The sequence below is a fragment of the Sceloporus occidentalis genome, unplaced genomic scaffold (genome assembly GCF_023333645.1).
Source record: "Sceloporus occidentalis isolate IW3139 unplaced genomic scaffold, rSceOcc1.0.p SCAF_7, whole genome shotgun sequence".
Taxonomy (NCBI): domain Eukaryota; kingdom Metazoa; phylum Chordata; class Lepidosauria; order Squamata; family Phrynosomatidae; genus Sceloporus; species Sceloporus occidentalis.
The window spans coordinates 56,504,742-56,526,882 of record NW_028316987.1 but is presented as its reverse complement, the minus strand read 5'-3'; the positions used below and the strand labels follow the sequence as shown (position 1 = coordinate 56,526,882).

General features: G+C 38.9%; 1 protein-coding gene across 1 annotated transcript in view; it reads right to left on the bottom strand.

Annotated features, from left to right (window-relative positions):
- Window positions 1–419: 419 nt before the first annotated feature.
- LOC149309774 (3-hydroxyisobutyrate dehydrogenase, mitochondrial-like) overlaps window positions 420–22,141 on the bottom strand; it is an 86,543-nt gene continuing 64,821 nt past the window's right edge. The window contains exons 5-8 of the mRNA XM_089533039.1: window positions 21,744–21,877; window positions 20,302–20,378; window positions 5,407–5,563; window positions 420–3,495 (exon numbers count right to left, since the gene is read on the bottom strand). Coding sequence (XP_089389165.1) covers window positions 3,337–3,495; window positions 5,407–5,563; window positions 20,302–20,378; window positions 21,744–21,877 — 527 coding nt within the window. The 3' untranslated portion in view covers window positions 420–3,336. The remainder of the gene's footprint in view (window positions 3,496–5,406; window positions 5,564–20,301; window positions 20,379–21,743; window positions 21,878–22,141) is intronic.

The following is a 22,141-nucleotide window of genomic DNA, read 5'->3' as shown; positions in this document are numbered from 1 at the left end:
AAACAGCTTGTATGCTGTTAACTCAGAAGGAGGGACATCATCCTGCCATTCCCCGTGGACTCAGGCAAAACCAAGCTGCTGTAAGCTCTCCTAGCTTGTCCTTCCTCATTGATAACTTTTGCCATACATTTTTGCCATACTCTGACACTACTGGGCAATACATGTCATGGTTTTTGTGGGGTGCACTTTTGTTTTTCCCAGTGTTAACCCTTATGGGAAACAAAACATGCAGGAATGAAAGTTAAACTTGTTAGAGTTCAACTTTCATCAGCAGAACAGCAAAAGTGTGGGTCGGACTATGATTTTAAATCTGTCTTCCTAAAGAATAAAGACTTACTCCAAAAAATAACAGTTTGTAGTTTAAAAACAAATAATGACTTTAATAAATAAATACACAACAAACTAAATCCTGTCCTAACTGGTGTTAATATAGCAGGAGGAGACTGTTACCCCATCTTAGACTGAGAGGAGAGTTACTGTATTGCGAAGACACTGTTTAGAATCTTGAGAGAGAGTCTGTTAAACAGTCTCCAAGAGTGAGTGACAGGAGTCACCTGTTTAGATAGAATGAGACAGAAAGAGGGAAGGAGGGAAAGGAGAATGCAATATATAAAATTTCCAACAGTTTTTATCTGTGAAATGCTATAGTGTACTTTTTGTTGGAAATGTGAGAATACCACTTGTTCTGAAGGTGCTGCGTGACCTGGACATGTAAAGCTTCTCCATCATTAGCAACAGGAAAATCCTTCTCTCCTGTCAACACTACCCCTTGTGTGGAGCCTTTTCCAGATGGAGATTTGCATCCCTTTCCCTCAGGAGATGGAGGTAGCTGAGCAGCAGCATGGTGTGTGATAAAGCCGAAGCAAAAAGGGGCAGGGTCTCTCCATCTCTCCTCCCTCTCATTCCCACACCCATTTACCAATCCATGCACTCTTCTCCACACACACATAGCCATTATTGCTCACCTCCACATCAATTTACAGATATCTACATACATTCATGAAGGTGTGTCCTCAACATCCTTATGCCGTCCAGCAATTAGGCTTGGGGATGGAAAAGCTTCTTGCTGGAGCTTTTCTCCTTTCTCTCTAATCTTAACAAAGCATCTCCATTTGGAAGCTGGGATCAAGTCAGGATATAAGTCAAATAAACAAGATTCTCATTACTTTATGTCTTGATCATGTTATAGATTTTGTTTACTGTTAATTTGGTGCTTGATCCCTACTGTAGATAAGTAGTGGTAGAATGATTTGTTTTTTTCAAAACAAGCTGTTGGCTTACTAGGCCAATAAAAGCTGGCTTATAGGAGGATCCAGGTTTGTTGTTAGTTTGATAGTCCTCAACCTTTCCCTCCAAAAGACAGAGCTGAGAAAGTTAATAATGGTTGAAGGAGCTGGGTATATTCACTATGGGGAATAGCAGCTGCAGTCAAAAATTAAAAGACTAGGCCTTGGAAGTGCAGAAATGAAGAGACTAGAGAAGATCCTGAAGTGTAAAGAGAAATAAGTGAATACTAAAGTTAGGGCTGTCAATGTCATTGAATTTCCAAATCCTATGTCTAGTTTTAAAAGGTGGACACTGAAGGAAGCTGATAGGAAGAAAATTAAGTCATTTGAAATGTGGTGCCGGAGAACAGTTTTACAGATACCACAGACTACTAAAAAGACAAATAAATGGGTTCTAGAGCAAATCAAGCCTGAACTCTCCCTAGACGCCAAGATGACTGAATTGAGTCTGTTGTGCTTTGACCATATCATGACATGACTCCTAAGAAAAGACAATAGTGCTTGGTAAGGTAAAAGGCAGTAGGCCACGAGGAAAACCACATGACAGATGGATAGATTCAATCAAGGAAGCCATAGCCCTCAGCCTGGAAGACCTGAGCAGGGCTGTTGGTGACCGTGTGACTTGCAAATCTTTCCAACAACAATAGATCTTTACATGTTTTGTGTACCTGTTTATGCAAGACAGGCTTTGATTCCTTTATCAGATTTCCACTACCACTGCCCCCTCCCGAATTCGTCCCTTCTCGCTTGCTGCCCCTTACTCCTGGAACCTTCTTCCCCCACATGCACATCTCATCACTTCTCTACCCAGTTTCAAAACTGAGTTAAAGACTATATTGTTTAGAGAAGCATTCCCAGAGGCTAGCCCCTCTCTGACCCAGGAAGCCTCCTTTTAACCATTAATTAAGAAGTCAAGCCCTTCCTCCAGTCCATCTGCCTTGGTCCAGGCCTCGGAGGTGGAGAACTGCTGGACCTGATCCCATTCCCCACCACCACTCCCTTCTCCTTTTGTGTCGTGTCTTCTTAGATTGTAAGCCTGAGGGCAGGGAACTGTCTAACTAAAAGATTGTATGTACAGCGCTGTGTAAATTTACAGCGCTTTATAAATAAAGGTTAATAATAATAATAATAATTTTAGATGCATTGTTTTAGATGTTATTTCTTTGAACAGACTCCAATCCTCCTCCCTCTTCCCCCTCAGCCTTTTCCACAACAGAAAGAAGGGGATGGGGAAGACACAAAACAAACCTTCTAATAAGCATTCACCACCTTGGATTTAAAATTATTTCAAAGTAAAATGGGATTTATTTATTTATTTATTTAGGTTTATAGTAATGCAGAATATGCCAAAAATAAGTATGTATCAGTGAGCTTAATGTTTTGAAAATGTGTGAAAATGAGGTTTAAAAAGTATTTAAAAGTATGTTAGCAAGAGTGTTCAAAAATGTGTATGCATTTGCATGTACACAGCATTATTTTAACTATGCCCATCACTTAAAATAATAAGAACAGCAGCATTCCAATAACCTGAAATCAATTCTTCACCAAGCCTTTCACCCCTATTTTAATAAAATTCCACCATTATATTTAGGCCAACGGTAGATTTTTAAAAAATTATCAGTAAAATTATCCATTGCAGTATTTCCCCCCCCCCCCATTTTTCCCTTTTATTAAAAAAAGGGAAAAATGATTTGCTACTTAGGTAAGAAGCTCAGCATCAGATCCTTTAATCACAGTTATGTTTCCACAGTATATAACCATGTCACCATTCCTATGTGCAAATACAGGTAGAACGCATGTCGTTTAGCTTTAGTGTGGTTCTTTTTTTAAGCCAGTTACCTATTGTTAAGCATTTTAAAAGCCTTTCCAACCATCTTTCAAAAAAAGAGACAATAAATCCTGGAGGCAGTTCTGTGACCCAGAAGACAGAGGTGGCTGAGATCATGATTCATGATCTTTCATTAGACCTATATATTTATTGAGTAATCTGTAAAGAGGTTCCCTAAATAGAGTTTGGTTTCTAACATTGTCCATTGTCAAAGGAAAGATTTCACAAGCTTTCCTCTTCACGTAAAAACTGGAACACAGATGAGAAGTCTTTCTGGGCATAGCCCTTGGCACACATGATCCTGTAAACCTGATGGGCCAAAGAACCAAGAGGGACTGATGTCTTGGTGTTGGTAGCTGAAATCTGGGCCAAGCCAAGATCCTGAAAAACAAACAAACAAATATTTACAGACCAAAAGTGGACAAGGGGGAGGGTGTAAAACTAAAACTGTAAGAAGTAAAAGCAGCTGTGGTTTTCATTATATAAGGAAAATTAGCAGAGCTTGGAAACGTTACTAATCCTATGGCTAGGGATTCTGGAAGTTGCTGTGCAAAAGATAACTTTCCAAAGCTCTGGAAACTACACTTCAAAATATGGATATCAAGTTATCTGAAATATCACAGTGGTGTTAGAGAAGACACAACCTTCAAGCAAATATGGTAGCTTAGTAATACAGTATACATGTCTCCCTGTTTCCAGTATCACCAGACAGGGGCAGTCAGAGTACACCAGAGGTGGGGGAATATGTGACTCTCCAGATATGTCAGTCCCATCATCTCTTACCATTAGCCATATTGGCTGGGACTGACAGGAGCTGGAAGCCAACAAGATCTGGACCACAGATCCTGCAGGGGCACTGGGTTCTCCCTCCTTGTTTTGCCTTCAAGTCATTTTCAACTTTTCATGATTGGAATGTAGAAATAGAGGGGCATCATCTTTTTAAGAGAAACAGGACAAACAGGAAAGGAGGAGGAATGGCATTATATGTCAGAGATATTTACACCAGTGAAGAGATCAATCACATCAATCTTGGAAGCCAGGTGGAGAGTATCTGGATAAAAATTAAAGTGGAGGGAAACAACAGGGATGTTATTGTGGGAGTCTACTACAGACCCCCAAGTCAGATGGAGGAATTGAATGATGCCTTTCTAGAAGAGATGACCACACACTTAGAAAGGAGAGATGTAGTAGTGATGGGTGACTTCAATTATCCTGATATTTACTGAAATTCAAACTCAGCAAAATCCTCAAGGTCTAGCAAATTCCTCACTTGCCTTGAAGACAATTTCATTGTCCAAAAGGGGTCAGCTATTTTAGATCTGATCATAACCAACAGGGATGACCTGTTTACAAAAAAAGGAGTCCAAAAACTGGGTCCTTTTGGCCCAATGTATCATGGGGTAAAGCAGACCAAGTGAGCCTTACCTGTGCATTTGGAATTCTCATTTATTTATTCATTCATTCATTCATTCATTCATTCATTCATTTATTTATAAATAAATAAAACTAGAACTAAAGAAAAAATGTAGAAAATCCCCCCTAGCAAGCCCCTGAACCTCTTTTTAAGAGAAAAATAGTCTTGTGTGTGCATGCAGTTCATAGATTGTGTTCTGCCCAACCCCAAAGTGTGTGTGTGTGTGTGTGTGTGTGAGAGAGAGAGAGAGAGGGAGGGAGGGAGGGAGGGAGGGAGGGAGAGATCTTTCACTACCTCAACCCTTCAGGCCGGAGATGAACTGAAAATCTGAAGAAATATGTGTAGAATTGTCACTAATTTGTGTTGTTGTTTTTCCAATACTACGAATAAAATATTTTATGCAAAGACCTGCTGTGTTGTTAGAACAATCAGGTCCAAATCTCACTGTTGGTTCCAGCTAGCATTCGCCTACTGAATTATCTGTTTATCATCTCAAAACACTTGTAAATCCTACTGGTTACAATGGTCCAATTTAGCTGGGAGTAGCAACTGGATTTCAGTTTATTATATAAACCATAAAGAATTATTATTCTATTCAAGTACACTTATGTTTTGGTATACATAGGGGTGGGAAAGTCTAGGCTACAGTTCATATGTAGCACCCAACCCTTCCTTTTAGGCTGCCCTCAAGCCTACAAGGCACCCCCAAATTCACTGGACTTCACCATCTTTTGGGGTGGGTCAAAATCACTCAAAACGCAAACTGACATAAAACAGCTAAAATCCATGGTGGTTTGGTTGCTTCTTCTCCCAGTTTTTCAGCCTAAAATGAAATCACTGTTTTCCTGGCTCCCCACAATATGCACGGATATACATACCTTAGCCATAAGGGTTGTCCCAAAGCCACCTTGATAATTGTTAGCAGAAGGTACCCCTTCCATCACTCCTGGCACAGGGTTGTAAGTATCACTTGACCAACAACGGCCTGAGCTCATATTTAAGATTTTGGCCAACAGCTTTGGGTCAAGCCCTAACCTGTCAAAGGTCAAAAGAAGAGAAGTGTTCATGTCAGATTGCACACGTCATGGGTGACCTATTTTTATATGCTGAGACCTTGTTGTCATTTCTTTACTTGTATTGTAAGGGCTTGAAAAATGATCCAGAGAACTGATATTAAGAGAGGGAGCCGCTTCCTTAAATTAAAGGTCATCACCCACCCACCCGCTAGTTTGAGCATGCAAATTACTGGATGAAAGCAGAAATACTGAATAAAAGACCCTGCAGATCTGTTGGGTCCCTTTAGCTCATCTATATAAGAAGAATATTTTATCATGTTATAATTCAAATGGCATTCTAGGACACTGGCCAAATCATTCCTACAGAGAAGCATAAAATGACAAATCCGAAGCATGGCAGCTACACTGCCATCAGTAATGAGTCTAAAATATATCCTCCTTAAATGGCATTTTACTATTGCAAACTTTCTTTTTTATTATTAAACCTTTATTATACACTCTTGCTCAAGAGGCAAGTCTCCACCGCACAGTGACATATGTTCTCTATCTATTCAGAGACATGCATTATAGTTCTGGGTCACTTGCTGAGAGGTTACTGATCCTGATAAAACAAAGCTTGTCCAAGCAGAAACATCATTTGTTCTATACCCATCACTGAGCTGAAAGCATAAACCACTGCACAGTTGTGGGTAGATTTTAAACACAGTGAATATTTTAATACCACAGGCTTTTAAATAAAACCTTGCATCTTCCTGTGATTGTAGCTATCAAGTTGCACAGCATCATTCTGTAGGAATTAAGCTAGCAGCTATAAGCAGAAACAATATCTTCAATAGTTTCACAAAAATATTCATCGAAAGAGAGATGTACAAACATTTTGAAAGAAAGGGAAATAAAAGATTCCAATACATACTTACCTCAGAGTAAACCCAACTGAACTTGGTGGGGTTTCTCAGAAGACAGAAACTCTGTCAATTGAAAATAATTCTAGAAGAATCCTCCTTTACAGCAAAATTTTGCAATGATTCTGTTGAGCAAGCTTGCACCTGGCCAATACATTGCTTGCATTATCAATAACATTTTTCTTGCTGTAATAAGTATGTCACTCCTACCATGTACGAAATATCAAATTTCAAGTACTAAAGGCACAGATACATCTATGAAAAGCAGAACCCGATGTAGTAGTGGCAATTTATTTGTTTTTGCATCATAAATCTGCTTGCTCTGTTCTGATTTTCAAGGATTTCTCCCTACTATTATTTATTTATTTCTTGCTAAAACCATCACTATTGTTGTACATATTATCCATATTATTTATTTATCAGGATTTTGCACCACTTTTGGCATAAAATTACCAAGGTAATTTACATCACTTGAAAACACAGTACAATTACAATAAAACAAAAATCAGCAAAATAATAAATGGGAAAGATAAAAGCAGCAGCCAAAATCAGTACTAAAAACTTCCTTCCTAAGGAAAATAAAGCCCAAGGATGCCAAGTAAGCCTCCATTGGGAGAGAATTCCAAAGAATTCTCTCCCAATCACAGCTAAAGTCCTTTCCACATTAATGATCCCCACATCACTTCAGAGGAGAAGGCCAACTCAGGGAAAGGTTTCTGAGCTCAAAGCATGGGTAAAAGCAGTTTTTTGGATACTCCCGTATCAAGCCATGTAGGTTTTAAAACAGGGCTGGGGAATCTCAGACTCTGCAGCCAAATCTGGCTTTCTTGAATTGTGAGTGTAGCTGTTTGATGCTCCTCAGATAGTGACACCCACTTTTACATGACAGCATTATTTGGTGGTTTGCTAGCTTTTGCATGTTTTCTTTCTCTTTCTAAACAGTGAAATGCCTTCTTAAGGCTTAGCTATAAACAATAAGAATTTTAAATGAAAATATGTTTGTTTATTTATCTAATATGCTGTTTTTCTCTCTGAAAGGACTCAAGGTGGCTCACAATTTAAATATACTAAAAAAATTGGTTCCAACCTAACCCTCTAAGAACATCCCTGACATTCTCACAATCTAGCCCTCAAGCTTAAAGAGGTTCTTGACCCTTGCTTTAAAAGGTTTTGAATTGTACTTTCACATGATCACAACATTCAGCTCCAGTATAACAAAACCACCTCCATTTTGAGGATTAATCCACAAGGAAGGTATCATCCCTGTGTGTGTGTGTGTGTGTGTGTGTGTATTAAAAACAACAAAATAATAATATACCATGTACATAGGACCTCACAGTTATTATTCACTATGCACCAATCTTGGCATAATCTCAGGTGTATATGATATTTTTTCCTTCTTCGTGAGGTTGCTTGAAGTTTAATTAAGCACTGACAGTGATAATCACTTGCACGACTTCTTTAAAAACTCAGGATTGGGGTACTTTGACACTATACCATCTCCAGAGCCAAACTTCTTATACTATAGAAAGATGAACTGTCTGGATCACTTCCAGGTACAACTATAGTATAATCCTAAGTATACCTGCTCAGCGATCAGTCCCACTGAATTCAATTTACTCCCAGGTAAGTGCCTATAGGACTGCAGCTTTCTTCTATAGGTTATGTAACAGTGGTTCCTAAACTTGGGCAACCAACTAGCATGGCCAATGGTAAGGGACTCTGTTAATTGTAGTCCAACTTTGGGGACAAAGGGGATGGGATCACTCTTATAGAGCAAAATACATACATTTCTGTCCCTAAACTGAACGTTGCCGGGGACAGTTACCATTAACATATTTAATGTCATTTGTCTCTTAACATCACAGTTCTTGGAGACAAAGCAATGTATTTCCAGAACATGCAAACAATTTTTTTCAAAATTATGTGTTCTTATACACTATCCAGTTTCCTTCAAGAGACTTGAGACCGGCCTCATTCCCCTCCCAATCCTTCTCTTTTTATCCCTTGCAGCAAGTATATCATTAAAAGGAGCAAGTTAGAGGTGTTTTGCATTTCATCTTTCTGAGGATTCATCTACTGGTGCGTAGATAACTGACAGCTAAAATTAGACACGTATTAAAATCAGTTACTGAAGAAGTCCTCTGTCTTCCACTGTGCCCAGAGCTTGTAATGGTCTGAAAGCGGGTAGAATATACAGTAATTGTCATTCAGTAAGAGTCTATCCTAGAAAGTCATGCTTCAGTGGAGAAGACTGAGTTTCCATTTGAAATCAACAAATTAATCCAAGACAGGTATCTGAAAGGGCAAGTTTAATAGGAAGCAGCTACTGGGCTCTCAACCATGATAAAATGTTATTGCTGTTTCCCTGTAAATTGGCTCGGAACATATGATACTTTCTGCATAAGAGCTCTATTGCTGTTCAAGAGATATACTGCTCAAGCTATCAAAACGATGACAGTCTGTCAGTCCCCATAATAACTTGCCACTGGACATGGTAAAACTGTGCATGTGCGCATGCATTTACAATTACCAAGGTGTTCCACTTTTGGGGTGGAGGAGAAAAGGCACCACATTATTTTGGCCAGACCCCATCAATAATTGGAACACATAATCAACACACAAATCCTTCAAGCTCATCACAAGCAAGGAAGGAGTTCAGAACTGTCAAAACAGAGTAAATCTATAGGGTTTTTTTTTTTTTTTTTTAAAGAAGCATGCAAACACACACACAGGCACTCTTACACACACACAGTCAGACTTGAATTAAAAATCTAGTTAAACATGTAGATTTTTTTCATCACTGTGGTAAAATGTAATTTGACCCCATCTGTTAGTTTTTTTAAAATCTTTTTAATCTTAGGTTTTCACTTTGCTTTTGCTCTGGAGCTCACTGACCTAGCCACCTTATTCCTAGATTACTCTCATGCCATCTAGCAGCAGGCACAAGAAACCTTTACATATTACAAGCCTGGGATACTGTCATTCTAAGACATTATCTCATCAAGGCCATACCGCCCATGGAAAATCTCCTCTTAGTATCTTATGGGGAATGGATTTTTGAATCAAAGAAAAAGGTCAAGTAAAAAAAAAAAAAAGATACAGTCAGCCCTCCATTTCCACAGATTCTTTATCCACAGATTCAAACATCCACAACTTGAAAGTATCAAAAAAATATAAATTCCAAAATGCAAGCCTTGATTTTGCCATTTTCTATAAGGGACACTATTTTATTATGCCATTGTATTTAATGGGACTTGAGAATCCACCTTTTGTTTGGGGATTCTTTCTTGGGTCATTTTCTTTCTTGACATACTGAAATCAACCAGATGAAAACTGCTAGCATACCCAAGTTAGGTATTAAAAGACTTGACTGCAACTCTTAATGTGAAAGAGAAAGCTCTGTTTTTATTAGGGCTCTCAGTCCTATCACTATTCTAAGTAATTCTCTTTGCTCTTGACTCCAAGATGTGATCAGCGCACCTCTTTTAGCAAGTGTTGTGCCTTGCTCTCAATACTGACAGAGGTGTGAGAACACCAGATATAGGCAAATGCCTTACTCTATACCAGGGGGCCAGAGTGTGGTCCTCTGGATGATTGATTGATTGATATATATCCCGCCTTTATCCCCGGAGGGACCCAAGGCAGCTCACAGATAAAACCTTTAAAATTATTATAAAATTCAATCAATTAAAATGTCTATATATAAAATCACATAAAATATACACAATATAAAATATAATATAAAATCACATATTTATTTATTTATGGCATTTATATCCCACCCTTCAGCTATACATAAAATATACTCAAATTAAAAACAGAGTAAAAACCCACCCGCTCCATAAAACCACCCTGCTATGCATTATGTACAGAAAGCCAGCAAGGAGGGGGTCAGAGTAATCTCCCAAGGAAGGGCATTCCAGAGAGTGGGAGCAGCCACCAAGAAGGCTCTCTCCCATGTCCTCACCAGGTGAGCTTGTGATCTTCATGGGACTGAGAGAAACCCTTATCCTGCAGATCTTAGGGCTCTTGTAGATAAAGTCTCCCAAAGTCTGGACCCAAACTGTGTTGCTGAACTGTTATCCCTATGCAGCCTTAACCAGCATAGACAATGTTGTGTATTAAAGGCCAAAAACATCTAGTTGTTGTTGTGTACCTTCAAGTCATTTCTGACTTATAACAACCCCAAGGTGAACTGTCACAAAGTTTTCTTGGCAAGATTTATCCAGAGGGGTTTTTACCTTGCCTTCCTCTGAGGCTGAGAGTGACCCAATAGGTTTCTATGGCTGAGCAAGGATTCGAACCCTGGTCTTCCAGTGTCTTAGCCCAACACTCAAGCTACTACACCATGCTTACTCTCAAAACATTTCCACCCCATGCTTACACCTAGTTCCTTCTGAACACAAGCCCTCCTGTGCACACCGACTAAACAAGAGCCCTGGCAGTGGTTGAAACAGTATACCACTGCCTTGCCACTACCAGTAAATATATCACTCGATGGCCTGAACTCTCTTGTCCTAACTAGAGTAGACCCATTGAATCAATGGGATTTATCTATGCTGACTTAACCATTCAACAATTGATTTAATGATTCTACTATAACTGGATTAACCAGCAGGATTCCAAACCATTAGTATCTTGTAGGGTTAGAGACCTCCAGCCAAGGTAAGTATTCTTCATTCTGCTTGCATCCCACACTTTGCACAACTAATCTCTGCCAAAGGCTAGTATTGACAAGAGAACTATTTTGTGCTTGAGGCACAAGGTATATGAAGAAAATAAAGAGTATGCTGTCATCTTTCTTGACTGCAAGTCATGAATTTTCAAAGCTTTCTTGGAATACATTGCACTGAGTAAATCTTCCTGTTCTTTCAATTTTACAGCTCATTTATATCTAAGGACACTAAGGAAATGGCACAGAATGCAACATTTTCTTTTAATAGATATGGAACTGTTAGCTGTTTGAGAAATTACTGTGCTACTATTACCTTCTTGCAGATTTGTAGACGTGGCTGGGATCCAGGCTCCTAAGCAGTGTGCACTGCACTTGAAATAAGCTGTAGCACATGAAAGCTTACAGCCATAATAAAATGGTTAGTCTTTAAGATGGTGCAAGAATCTTTGTTGCTTTAAGTACAATCTAATGTCAGTCTTTATACAGTGAACAGTTCATTTTATAATTATTTGTATTTATTAGATCAAATGTTACTATCACCACTTTATTACAGGCTTTCCTCCTTACAATGATTTCAATAAATATTAAAGTGTATGTCATCTTCTTGTTGTTGGATCTTCAAGTCATTGCTGACTTATGGTGAGCCTAAGGCAAACCTATCACAGGGGTTTCTTGGCAAGATATGTTCAGAGGGGGTTTGCTTTTGGTACCTTTGAGGTTGAAAGAACGTGGCTTATCCATGCTTACCCAGTGGGTTTCCAAGGCCAAGTGGGGAATTGAACCCTGGTCTCCAGAGTTCTAGTCCTATGTTCAAGCCATTATACTGTGCTGGCTCTGGCACTTTATTATTCCAAAGTAAAGTACAGAATATTTTCCAAATACTATGTTTGTTTTAATATCTGCCCTACATTATTTTTAATATTGTCAATTTCAACATAAATATGAATCCCCAGCCACTGGTCATTCCTTTATATCCACTTGTTTTTGCTTCCATTTCTAAATGTCAGCAAATGCAGTAGTAGTTAGCAAATGAATGGCCATTTTCTGATTTTCCGGAGGAACCTCATTCTGCCTATGCCCGAAAAGAACAATGAATGACTTGTAAGTCCAGATTTTATCCTGCTGTCTCACTGTTATTTTCTATTATCTTTCCCTACAATATCTTAATATGTGAAAACTACTAGAAGACACATGGCATATTTGTTCTCATCCATTCACCCCTTCAATATAAATCTATATTTGGATGCTAAATCCAAAATGCACAAGAACTCTCCTCTGGAGTTGGGGTGGTGTAGTAGTCTGAGTGTTGGACCAGGATTCAAACCCCTGCTGAGCCATGGAAAACAACTGGTTGACCTTGGGCAAGTCACACTCTTTCAGTTTCAGAAGATGGCAATAACAACCCCCCTGAAAAAATCTCGTCAAGAAAGGCCTGTGATTGGGACTGCACCTGAACTGAAAAACTAATGCAATTTGACACCACTTTAACTGGCATGGCTCAATGCTATGGAATTCTGGGATTTGTAGTTTTATGAGATATTTATCCTTCTCTGTCAGAGAGCTCTGGTGCCACAACATACTTCAAATCCCAGAATACTTTAGCACTGAGCCATGGCAGTTAAAGCAGTGTCAAACTGCATTAGTTCTGCAGTGGAGATGCAACCAAAGACACCTTTGGGTCACTATAAGTTGGAAGCAATTTGAAGGCACAAAACAAGATTTAAATTTTCCTACATTAATTCCCCTTGAATGCATATTTTCTCCTATATGATTAGATATGGCTCCAAACAGGCTCTGAGGGAACAGACCTATGTCCAGCCCCCTTCGTCCTCATGCATGAATGGAGACACTTGAACATGGCTGTGTGGGTGGAAGTGTGTGATCCTTTCCAGAATATATTTCACTGTATCTATGTTGAACTGGATATAGCATTTATGCAACTACAAAACCCAGCATAATTGTATGTACCGTATATACTCAACTATACGTCAATCTAATGTATAAGTCGAGGGCAAGTTTTGGGACAAAAAATATGGAATTTGCTATGACCCATGGATAAGTCGAGGGTAAAACTTAGGGGCATATAGCAAAGGAACTAAAGGATGAAGCAAACCAAAACAATGTCAAAAAACTTACAAAATTCCAGCAGGCATAACTCCTTGTGATTTCTCTTAAGGCTGAATGGATGAGAGAATACAGGGGGTCAGTGCATCCAGGACAGATTATACTCTTGCTTTTCACCAGGGGATGGTTCCTTCCTTTAAATAAGAGTTCAGATACAGTACTTACATTGACCCATGGATAAGTCGACTCAGGTTTTTTTGGTCAATATTTTGACCTAAATTTCTAGACTTATACATGAGTATATACAGTATAAGGATCTCCCCTTTCTACTACAGCTCAATGTACACTCCAAAAACCTGCTCGTGAAAACTCTCTGAATCCAGGTTGTGGTGTCTCCAGAGGCTTGTGTGTGTGTGTGTGTGTGAGAGAGAGAGAGAGAGAGAGAGAGTGTGGGGGGGGGGCAGGGGAATGGAAATAATAATTTTATTTATTTATTTATTTATTTGTTTGTTTGTTTGTTTGTATCCTGCCTCTCCCATTTAACGATCGAGGCAGGTAATAGCAAAGAAAATTCCAAATACAAAATAACAGAACAGTCCCCAAAAAACCTCACCCTTCTACCCTCCCTTCCATCAATACAATTAATAACAATTTTGAAAAAGGGAAGGGAGTTCCATAACATTACGTTGGCTTTATTTCTATCAGTACATTTTAAATTGGCAATGGTGTGCCATTTCTAGATTATTTCTTCCTCCTCTCTAAATGTGGACACTGATAAAAAGAGTGTTAGCTAAGGAACATGGTTATACACATGTAAAATCAGTTAACATGTTTTCTTTTGTCGCATACCTGACTGGTCAGAAATATTCTGCTACCTTCCCCCAACCTGTTTTAAAATAAAAAAATATTTTAAGGAAAGGATTCTAAAACAAAACAGCTTCCTGATTTAATTAAACACTCAAGTGACATAAACAGAATATCAATATAGTCACATAATGACAATATATACTTCCAGAGAGGATTTACTACAAAGGAAATTCATACTTGCTGATAACAATCTTCTTCTTTTTTTGGTTTTGCAAAAGCTCTATAAATTATAAATGCCATATGTATTTTATTAGACAGCAATTCTGTCACATCAAAACATGCTTGTCAGATCCAAAGAAATTGGTAGTAAAAATGTTCATTTTTAGTTATTTTAAACTACCTTAAGAATGTAAGTGTTCACTTGCTGATATTCATGTGCATAGGTGTGTGAAGTGTCAGTTTTGCTAGCAAAGAACACCATAGCAAATTTGAGAGTCAGAAGAAAATTTAGTTCAACTCACAGCTTTTTATGCCAATTTGAGAATAGTGGAGTTCCTTGTCATCATCAATGACTGCTGTTGCTTTCAGAACTGTCTGTATAAAACTGAAGTGCAGTCAGGATCGTTATAGTCCAGAAAATTATTTCTCTCTCTTTCACGCTCTCTCTCTTGCTCTGTATGACTAGAGTGGTGCAGTGGTTTGAACTATGACTATGACTATGACTAGAGACCAGAGTCTGAATCCCAGCTTAGACATGGAAACCCACTAGGCACATCACACTCTCAGTCTCCAGAAGACAGCAATGGTAAATCCCCTCTGAAGAAACTTGCGAAGAAAACCCCATGATAGGTTCTCCTTACGGTCGCCATAAGCCGTAAATGACTTGAAGGCACACAGCAACAACAAAATATACGTATGACAATCCTGCCCCATCTTATGGAGTAGTGGTGAAGAATGAGTTAGAGCTTTAGAAAGGTGAAAAAATATTAATATGATGCAGATGGTCAAGTTCTCCAATTTTCTGATTTGGATGAAAATTCCAGTATATTGCAGAATGTTAAAATACCATATATCCATAAGAATATTTGTGGGTACATAATGAAGAGTACTCTACAATACCCAAACACTCATTGGTAAAAGACAAATGAGGCAGAACATTTGTTTTGAGCAGTTCTTAGCCCTCCCTTTTTGTGGAAAAAAAATAGTCAACAAAGTTACTGTGTCTTAACAATACTACTATTTTTATCTGTAAAAAAAGAAAAGCCAGCTCATGCTTTACAGTTCTTCAGCTAACAATCTCATAAAATGTTTAACTTGTCAATTTAGTTCTCTGTGAATTCTGCTGTTAAATATGGGGAATTAAAATGCAATGTCTGATGGGATGGGAGCTGAAAGAGTATGCAGTGCACCTGAATCTTCTAATACCATATTTTCCAGCACTACTTTTCCTTAACTAAGAAAATTTTCAATGGTGATGGGATTGCAAGCTCCTGCGAAGAGGCAGTGTGCTGCTGGTAGGGTCTCTCATGTCTGACAAGCTTTTGCTGAGGAACCAAACCAAACATGCCAAACAGTTAATGGGTAGTAGGAATAGTGCGAGGTGACACTGGCAAAGGATCTCACAGGGGCATGTTAAAGCGCCTTTTGGAGATCTTTTACCATGAAAATCCTATGCACAACACATATTATAGGAACAAGAAATGTAACAGATTTACTTGAGAAAGAACCATATTCTTTCAACTAATTTGAAATGTGGTGCTGAATGCTGCAGACTGTCAAAAAGACAAATAAATGGGTCCCAGGGCAAATCAACACTAAATTCTCCCTACAAGCCAAGATGACTAAACTGAGACTGTTGTACTTTGCCCCTATCAAAGACATGACTCACTAGAGAAGACAATAATGCTTGGTATGGTAGAAGGCAGTAGGAAAAGAGGAAGACAGCATCTCATTTTGTCATTCACAAGCCCAGGACACTGAAGGGATGTTTTCTTTCTGAAACAGGGGTATGAACTCTCATTAAGTCCTAAAGAGTGAGATTAATTGGCAACTGTCCCCATTCAGCTGCTACAATATTTTATGTAGCTTTGCTATGTAACAGACCATCACCATTTCTGAATATATGTACAATTAGGCAGACCAGATGACAAAATTGGATGTTTTAGCAGCCAAGCATGGAGTGAAGTATGGCCCATCTTCTGCTAAAACTTATTAAGCCCTGCTAATAATTCTGAAGGACAGCAGCAAAAATCCAGTGAATGATTACAATGAACACAACCCGGACTTTGGTGGAAAATGGTTATCACACATAGATTGCTCCATGTTATAGCATTCCCTGATCTGTAGGTAATATCAGTGATAAAATAAACAGAGCTGGTACCTAGCATTTTCTAGAGGAACAACACCTTGATAAATTCATAGAAATCATAGGAGAGTGTGTTGCTTGTGGTAGAGCTTTTTGCCCAAAGCAGGTATAATCCCTGGCATCTCCAGATAGGGCTGGGGGGAAAACCCTACAAAGGCACTGCCAGTCAGTGTGAATAGTACAGACTGAGCTAGATGGATCACTGTTCTGATCATGTTTAAGAAATAGTACCCAGTCAGAGCTGGAGATGGGTATGAAATCTATCAACATAAAATAAAACTGATAGAAAGCCATGAGATTAAGTTTAAGATATTACTCATATATATCCAAAAGTTTTTTAGTCTTATTCTTATATATAAAAGCAAATATCCAAACCCTCATTATGTATACCAAGCTAATAAAAATAACAGCAATGTTTCCCTGTAAACCTCCTCTCACATTCACACACACACTACTATGTGGGATATAGGATTAGAGAAAGAATGGTGTTACAGTATTCATCCCCAGCACTGTAAACTAAAAAGTATGCAAAGCTTAATTCTCCCCAGTATGAGGAATAACATAATTTAAAAAGTCCCATATGTGTAGAAATTTGGCACATCTTGAGTGAGCCAGCATGCTAGTGGACAATGGGTGATCATTTCTGTTGCAAGGAACTCAAATGTGGTAGCTAAATAAATCACAGACTTTCTGTTTGTGGTTTGTTTACTAAAACCTTGGACTTGGTGTTTTGACTTGTATCTACTGTACTTCAGCAAGCCAGACAAATAACCCATGGTTTCTTTTTGATTTATTTCTTTGTCTTGTTAGGAAAGAGACAGGCAAGACTGCCATGTAATTTTAATTGCAGCGATGTTGTCGTGAGAAGCCCTTTACTATCATTTCACCTTCTTTCAGCAGTAATACCTCTGTCTTCATTAAATCTGGAAATAGGAACAGACTCTTGCTGGTAAGAGGCTGAAAAGAGGTGAGAAGATCTGTGCTACTCAAGAGTGGTGATCCATGGGCCAGTACCAGTACATGACCACTGGCTGTTTATGGTGATTTTCCAGGAAACCATAAGAATAATAACACGGCACAAATGATGCACTGGTCATCAGCATGTTAGAAAAAATGCCAGTCCATCACTTCAGGTAATAAAAAAACAACAACACTATACTGCTAGTGATCCCATACAGCATATGCCCTCTTGGTTTTAATCAGACCACTCAGAACTTTTAACTGTCCAAATTCATAACACCATCTCTGCAGAATGTGCCCCCACCACGTTAACCAGTACAGTATATGATAACCCAGAGATGTATGCATGCTACAGTAGTTGCAAACACCAATTAGGTTTGCATACCATTATAGCATGAGATTTTTCAGTGCTCCATGCCGGCTAAATATTTTTTATAACAGAAAATGTTGAGTTTCAACTTGAACTAAATACAATGAAGTCATAGGTGATTGATTTTTCATTAAGCAAGCCATGACTTAAAGCTGACTATGATACAGCTTCACAATCCTCAATTACAACAGTAGTATACCACCTTATGGGTTTTATTATGGCTTGTTAAAGATACGCTTCCCTATCTTACAGATGTTCAATTTTAAAATGTAAATGGTACAGGATATTGATAAACCAATTAGCACTGATGCAAAGCAAATTCCTCTTTTATCTCAATTACAACATGACAACTTAATAGGTCAAGATAGTCTAACATCTGAGACAAGGGCAATTCAATAAAACAACTGCATCTTGATATGGTAATTAAGAGGAAATGTGAATCCATTATCCTGCCTTTGGAGTGCATGTGTGTGCATGTGTTAACCTATATATTTGCATGTATATGTATGTGCACACACACTTTTGTGCTTTCCTTTAACGTCTAAAAAGGCAAAACAGATTTATTATTTAGGGTCCACAAATTTATAGTATATATAGTTGCTAGTGAACAGCTGAAAATCCACAACTGAAACTGTGTGGTTAAAATTACTGCCAGGCTCCACAGTGAAAAGTCAGACACACAAAGAACAAAATGAAATAGACCAGCCTATTGCAGAGTTAAATGAATTGCACATTAGCATAGAAAACATGCTGAGCCCCAAACTGTAAATACTTTCCCCCTCACCTCGACTCAGGAGTTCCTGAACGTTGACAAAAAACTTTTTACCAGAATATCTAATCAAAGTTAGCCTTATCTTTTCAATGAGATACAGCTACATTTTTCAGTGCAAGAGGCACAACAGAGTTTTGTTTTTCCTAATGTCTGTCATGGTTGTTGTTTACAGCATGCTACTTATCCACTTTGGCTCCAAGGTATGCCTGTTAATGCCAGTGTCATTTACCAGACATAGGGTACCAAAAACGGGTTTATCAAAATCATGGTGGATCACATCACATGCCTGGCATGCCATGTAATAATAATTAATTTAATTTGTTTTATTTATATACCGCTATTCCAAAGATCATAGCGGTGAACAGCAAGTAAGCTAATTAGCAAGTAAGCTAATTTGCCCCCAACAGTCTGGGTACTCATTTTAGCGACCTCGGAAGGATGCAAGCCTGAGTCGAGCTTGGGCCCTTTTGCTGGTCTTGAACTCGCAACCTTGTGGTTTTGAGTTAATGGCTGCAGTACAGGCATTTAACCACTGCGCCACCAGGGCTCCATGTATGTTGTTGTTGTTGTTGTTGTTGTTGTTGTTGTTGTTGTTATTATTATTAATGGTATTTATGCCCCGCCCTTCAGCCTTAAAGGCTATCAGAGCAGCTTACAATTATGCTGCAAATTCTATCTGCACATAAGGAAAGGATTACCTAACCTAAGAAAGGGACTTCTCTGCTTCTTGAAATCCTATCGAAGATGAAAAAAATAAAATGTTTTTTTTTTTGGGGGGGGGGGGGAGTGGGAAAGCATTATAATAATGAAATATAGATATACATCCATTAATAAAGCATGTTAGAAAAGCACAGAATTGTATGCGTGGCCACCAAAACAGAAATAATAAAGTGGAATATGAAGTCAAAGGCTTTCATGGCTGGCATCCATAGTTTTTTGTGGCTTTTTCGGGATATGTGGCCATGTTGTAGAAGAGTTTTTTCCTGACGTTTCACCAGCATCTGTGGCTGGCATCTTCAGAGAAATAATAAAGTGGAATAGTTTTCTCAGGCTATGTGGCCATGTTCTAGAACATGGTCACACAGCCCGAAAAACCCACAAAAAACTATGGATGCCGGCCATGAAAGCCTTTGACTTCACAATAAAGTGGAAGTTGGTGAAAGGAAAAGTTATCTCTGGATGTATTTTGAAGGAAGTTTTCAAGTGTTTTTGAGGTAGTTGAGAATATTTTTGTTTACTTATGCTAGTCTTACCTGAGAAGATTGTTTCATTTCATATGTGCGTATTGTTAGTTTTGAATAAAACATATTTAATGGATCTTTTGCTTCATGGTGCAGGAACTTCTCCCTATTCTTTCCGTGTTATTTCTGTCTCTAGTACCAAATTTTGTATTAAACAAGTAATGCTCAGGAATGCATCTACTTCATTAACTGAGGCAGTAGCATCACTAGGGGTTATGGGAATGCGGAGGTGCGGACTGCACTGGGTGACACACCAGAAGTGGGGTGATACCTGGTCGGTCGCTGTCCCTCACCGGGTCCTGGGGGCTCCTCCCTGACCCTTCCTGGGTGTGCGCAGGTGCGCATGGGGGAATTCTGGCTGTGTGCACGCACTCCCACATGTGCTGGAAGTCCCGCCCCATAAGTCCCTCCCCCCACCATGACTGACCGCACTGGATGACACCAACCCTAGAAATGCCACTGAACTGAGATATACTTTTAGCAAACTTGAGCTGTAGTTGTTAATCTACTTCTTTTAAAAAATCATTTGTCCATAGAAAAGTAAGAAAACCACACAAACAATGTCAAGGTAAAATGGATACTATAAAATCCTACGCACCTGATTCCAAGATTCATGGTCTCAGCAGTTCCAATCATACTGATGGCTAAGAGCATGTTGTTACAGATTTTTGCAGCCTGAAAATAAAGTCAACAGTCCATGAATTTCTGTTACCCAGGTAACTATCCAACAGGAGCTCGATTTCATTACAAATGCATTTATTCTGCTAGCCCAGATAGCAACCATTTCTCATGGATTATGGAACAGAAGTAGCAAAAATGTTGTGGGCATACTGGCACAGCAGTTTCATTTGAAAGACAATCTTATAGGTCTACTAGGAGTAAGTCCTATTGTAATCAAGGGGGCTCACTGTCCAGGAAATGGGTTCAAATTGAAATTCTGGCATGCTTCCAATGTAATGACTACTTGAATCTGCACTTTCAGAAGAACTGCAGAACGACCCTAAAGATACCAGATCCCTCCTTATCTTGGAAGCTAAGAAGGGCAACCCTAGTTAGTACTTGGAGGTCCACCAACAAATACCAGGTGCTGTATGTAGGCAATAGTGCAGAGGAACTGGCAAAACCACCACTGATTATTTGTTGCTCATGAAAACCTTACAAAATGCATGGGAATGCCATAAGCCAACAGGTAACTTGAAGGCACGCACATGCGCACACACACACAAAATGCTGGCCAGCATCCAATAGAATACTTGCTTTTGATCTTAACATTTCCATCAAACTCAGTGGTACCTGCTCCATCCTGCAGTCTCCCAAGTACGCTAGGAACCTGCTTTAGAGAGCTAGGAAACCTTCTGAAGCTGATTTATGGAAGTACAGAGGGGAGGAGGAAATCCTGATTCAATTAGACTGGATGCTGACGAATGTACTACTGGATCTTGGCCACTATAATTACAAATGATCTACTGGTGCCAGTTAAGAGATAACTAATGGACTAATAGCCCATCTAAAGAGCAGTGTTTCATTATCACAGCCCAAAAAATAACTCAGACAAATTAAACAGTTATAACATCTAAGCTGTTAAACTTGTCATGAGATTTGGTAGCCATGAGTCTACTTCATCACATGCTTGAAAACACAAAGTGACATATGTAGGATATATATTGAAGTTTCAACCTCCATCAATCAGGAAACATTTTTGCATCCTCATTATGCAAAATTGGTATATAGGTTTCATCTTCCATCCAACAGTGGCCCATGTGCCCACAATCACTCATGATATGAGAGGGATGAGCAACTGTAAGAGGATGGAAGGTCCATCATCCCCTCGGGCAAGGTGGAGAATCATAACCCTCACATTCACAAATTCTTTTATTTTATTTTTTATTTTTGTACCCAAATACCAATACCTGTAAAAAGGCCCCACCTGGATCCACAGTTGCCTGGGTAGAGGACACAAAAACATGGCAAAATTGTCCTATACCTCTAGGGGAATTGTTGGGCATTTGGGGGGAAATATCCCAGTGATCCAAACTATACCTGTCCAGTTCCAACTTCTCCACAATAGACAACATTGGAGCCCATACATGTGAGTAGCTCCTTTGCAGCATCAAATTCTTGTTCCACTCCTCCAACCATGAATGTAAGGTTTCCTGCACGAGCAGCTCCAACACCTAAAGTTTAAAAAAGGAATGACATTACTAATTGTTTTCCCCCTCTGTTCAGGTTACTTTGCTGTAAACTACTTATGGACAAAACGACATAAAGGTCTATCAAACTCCACTGTGTTGAACATTGGTAACAAAAACAGTTCAGTAGGACAAGTTTAACTTTTACAGCCTAATTCTATGTGTGTTTTCTCAGAAGTGAATCCCTTGAGTTCAGTGAAACTTGGAAGTACATGTACAATGGTATTGCACCTTTATGCTGGGCAACAG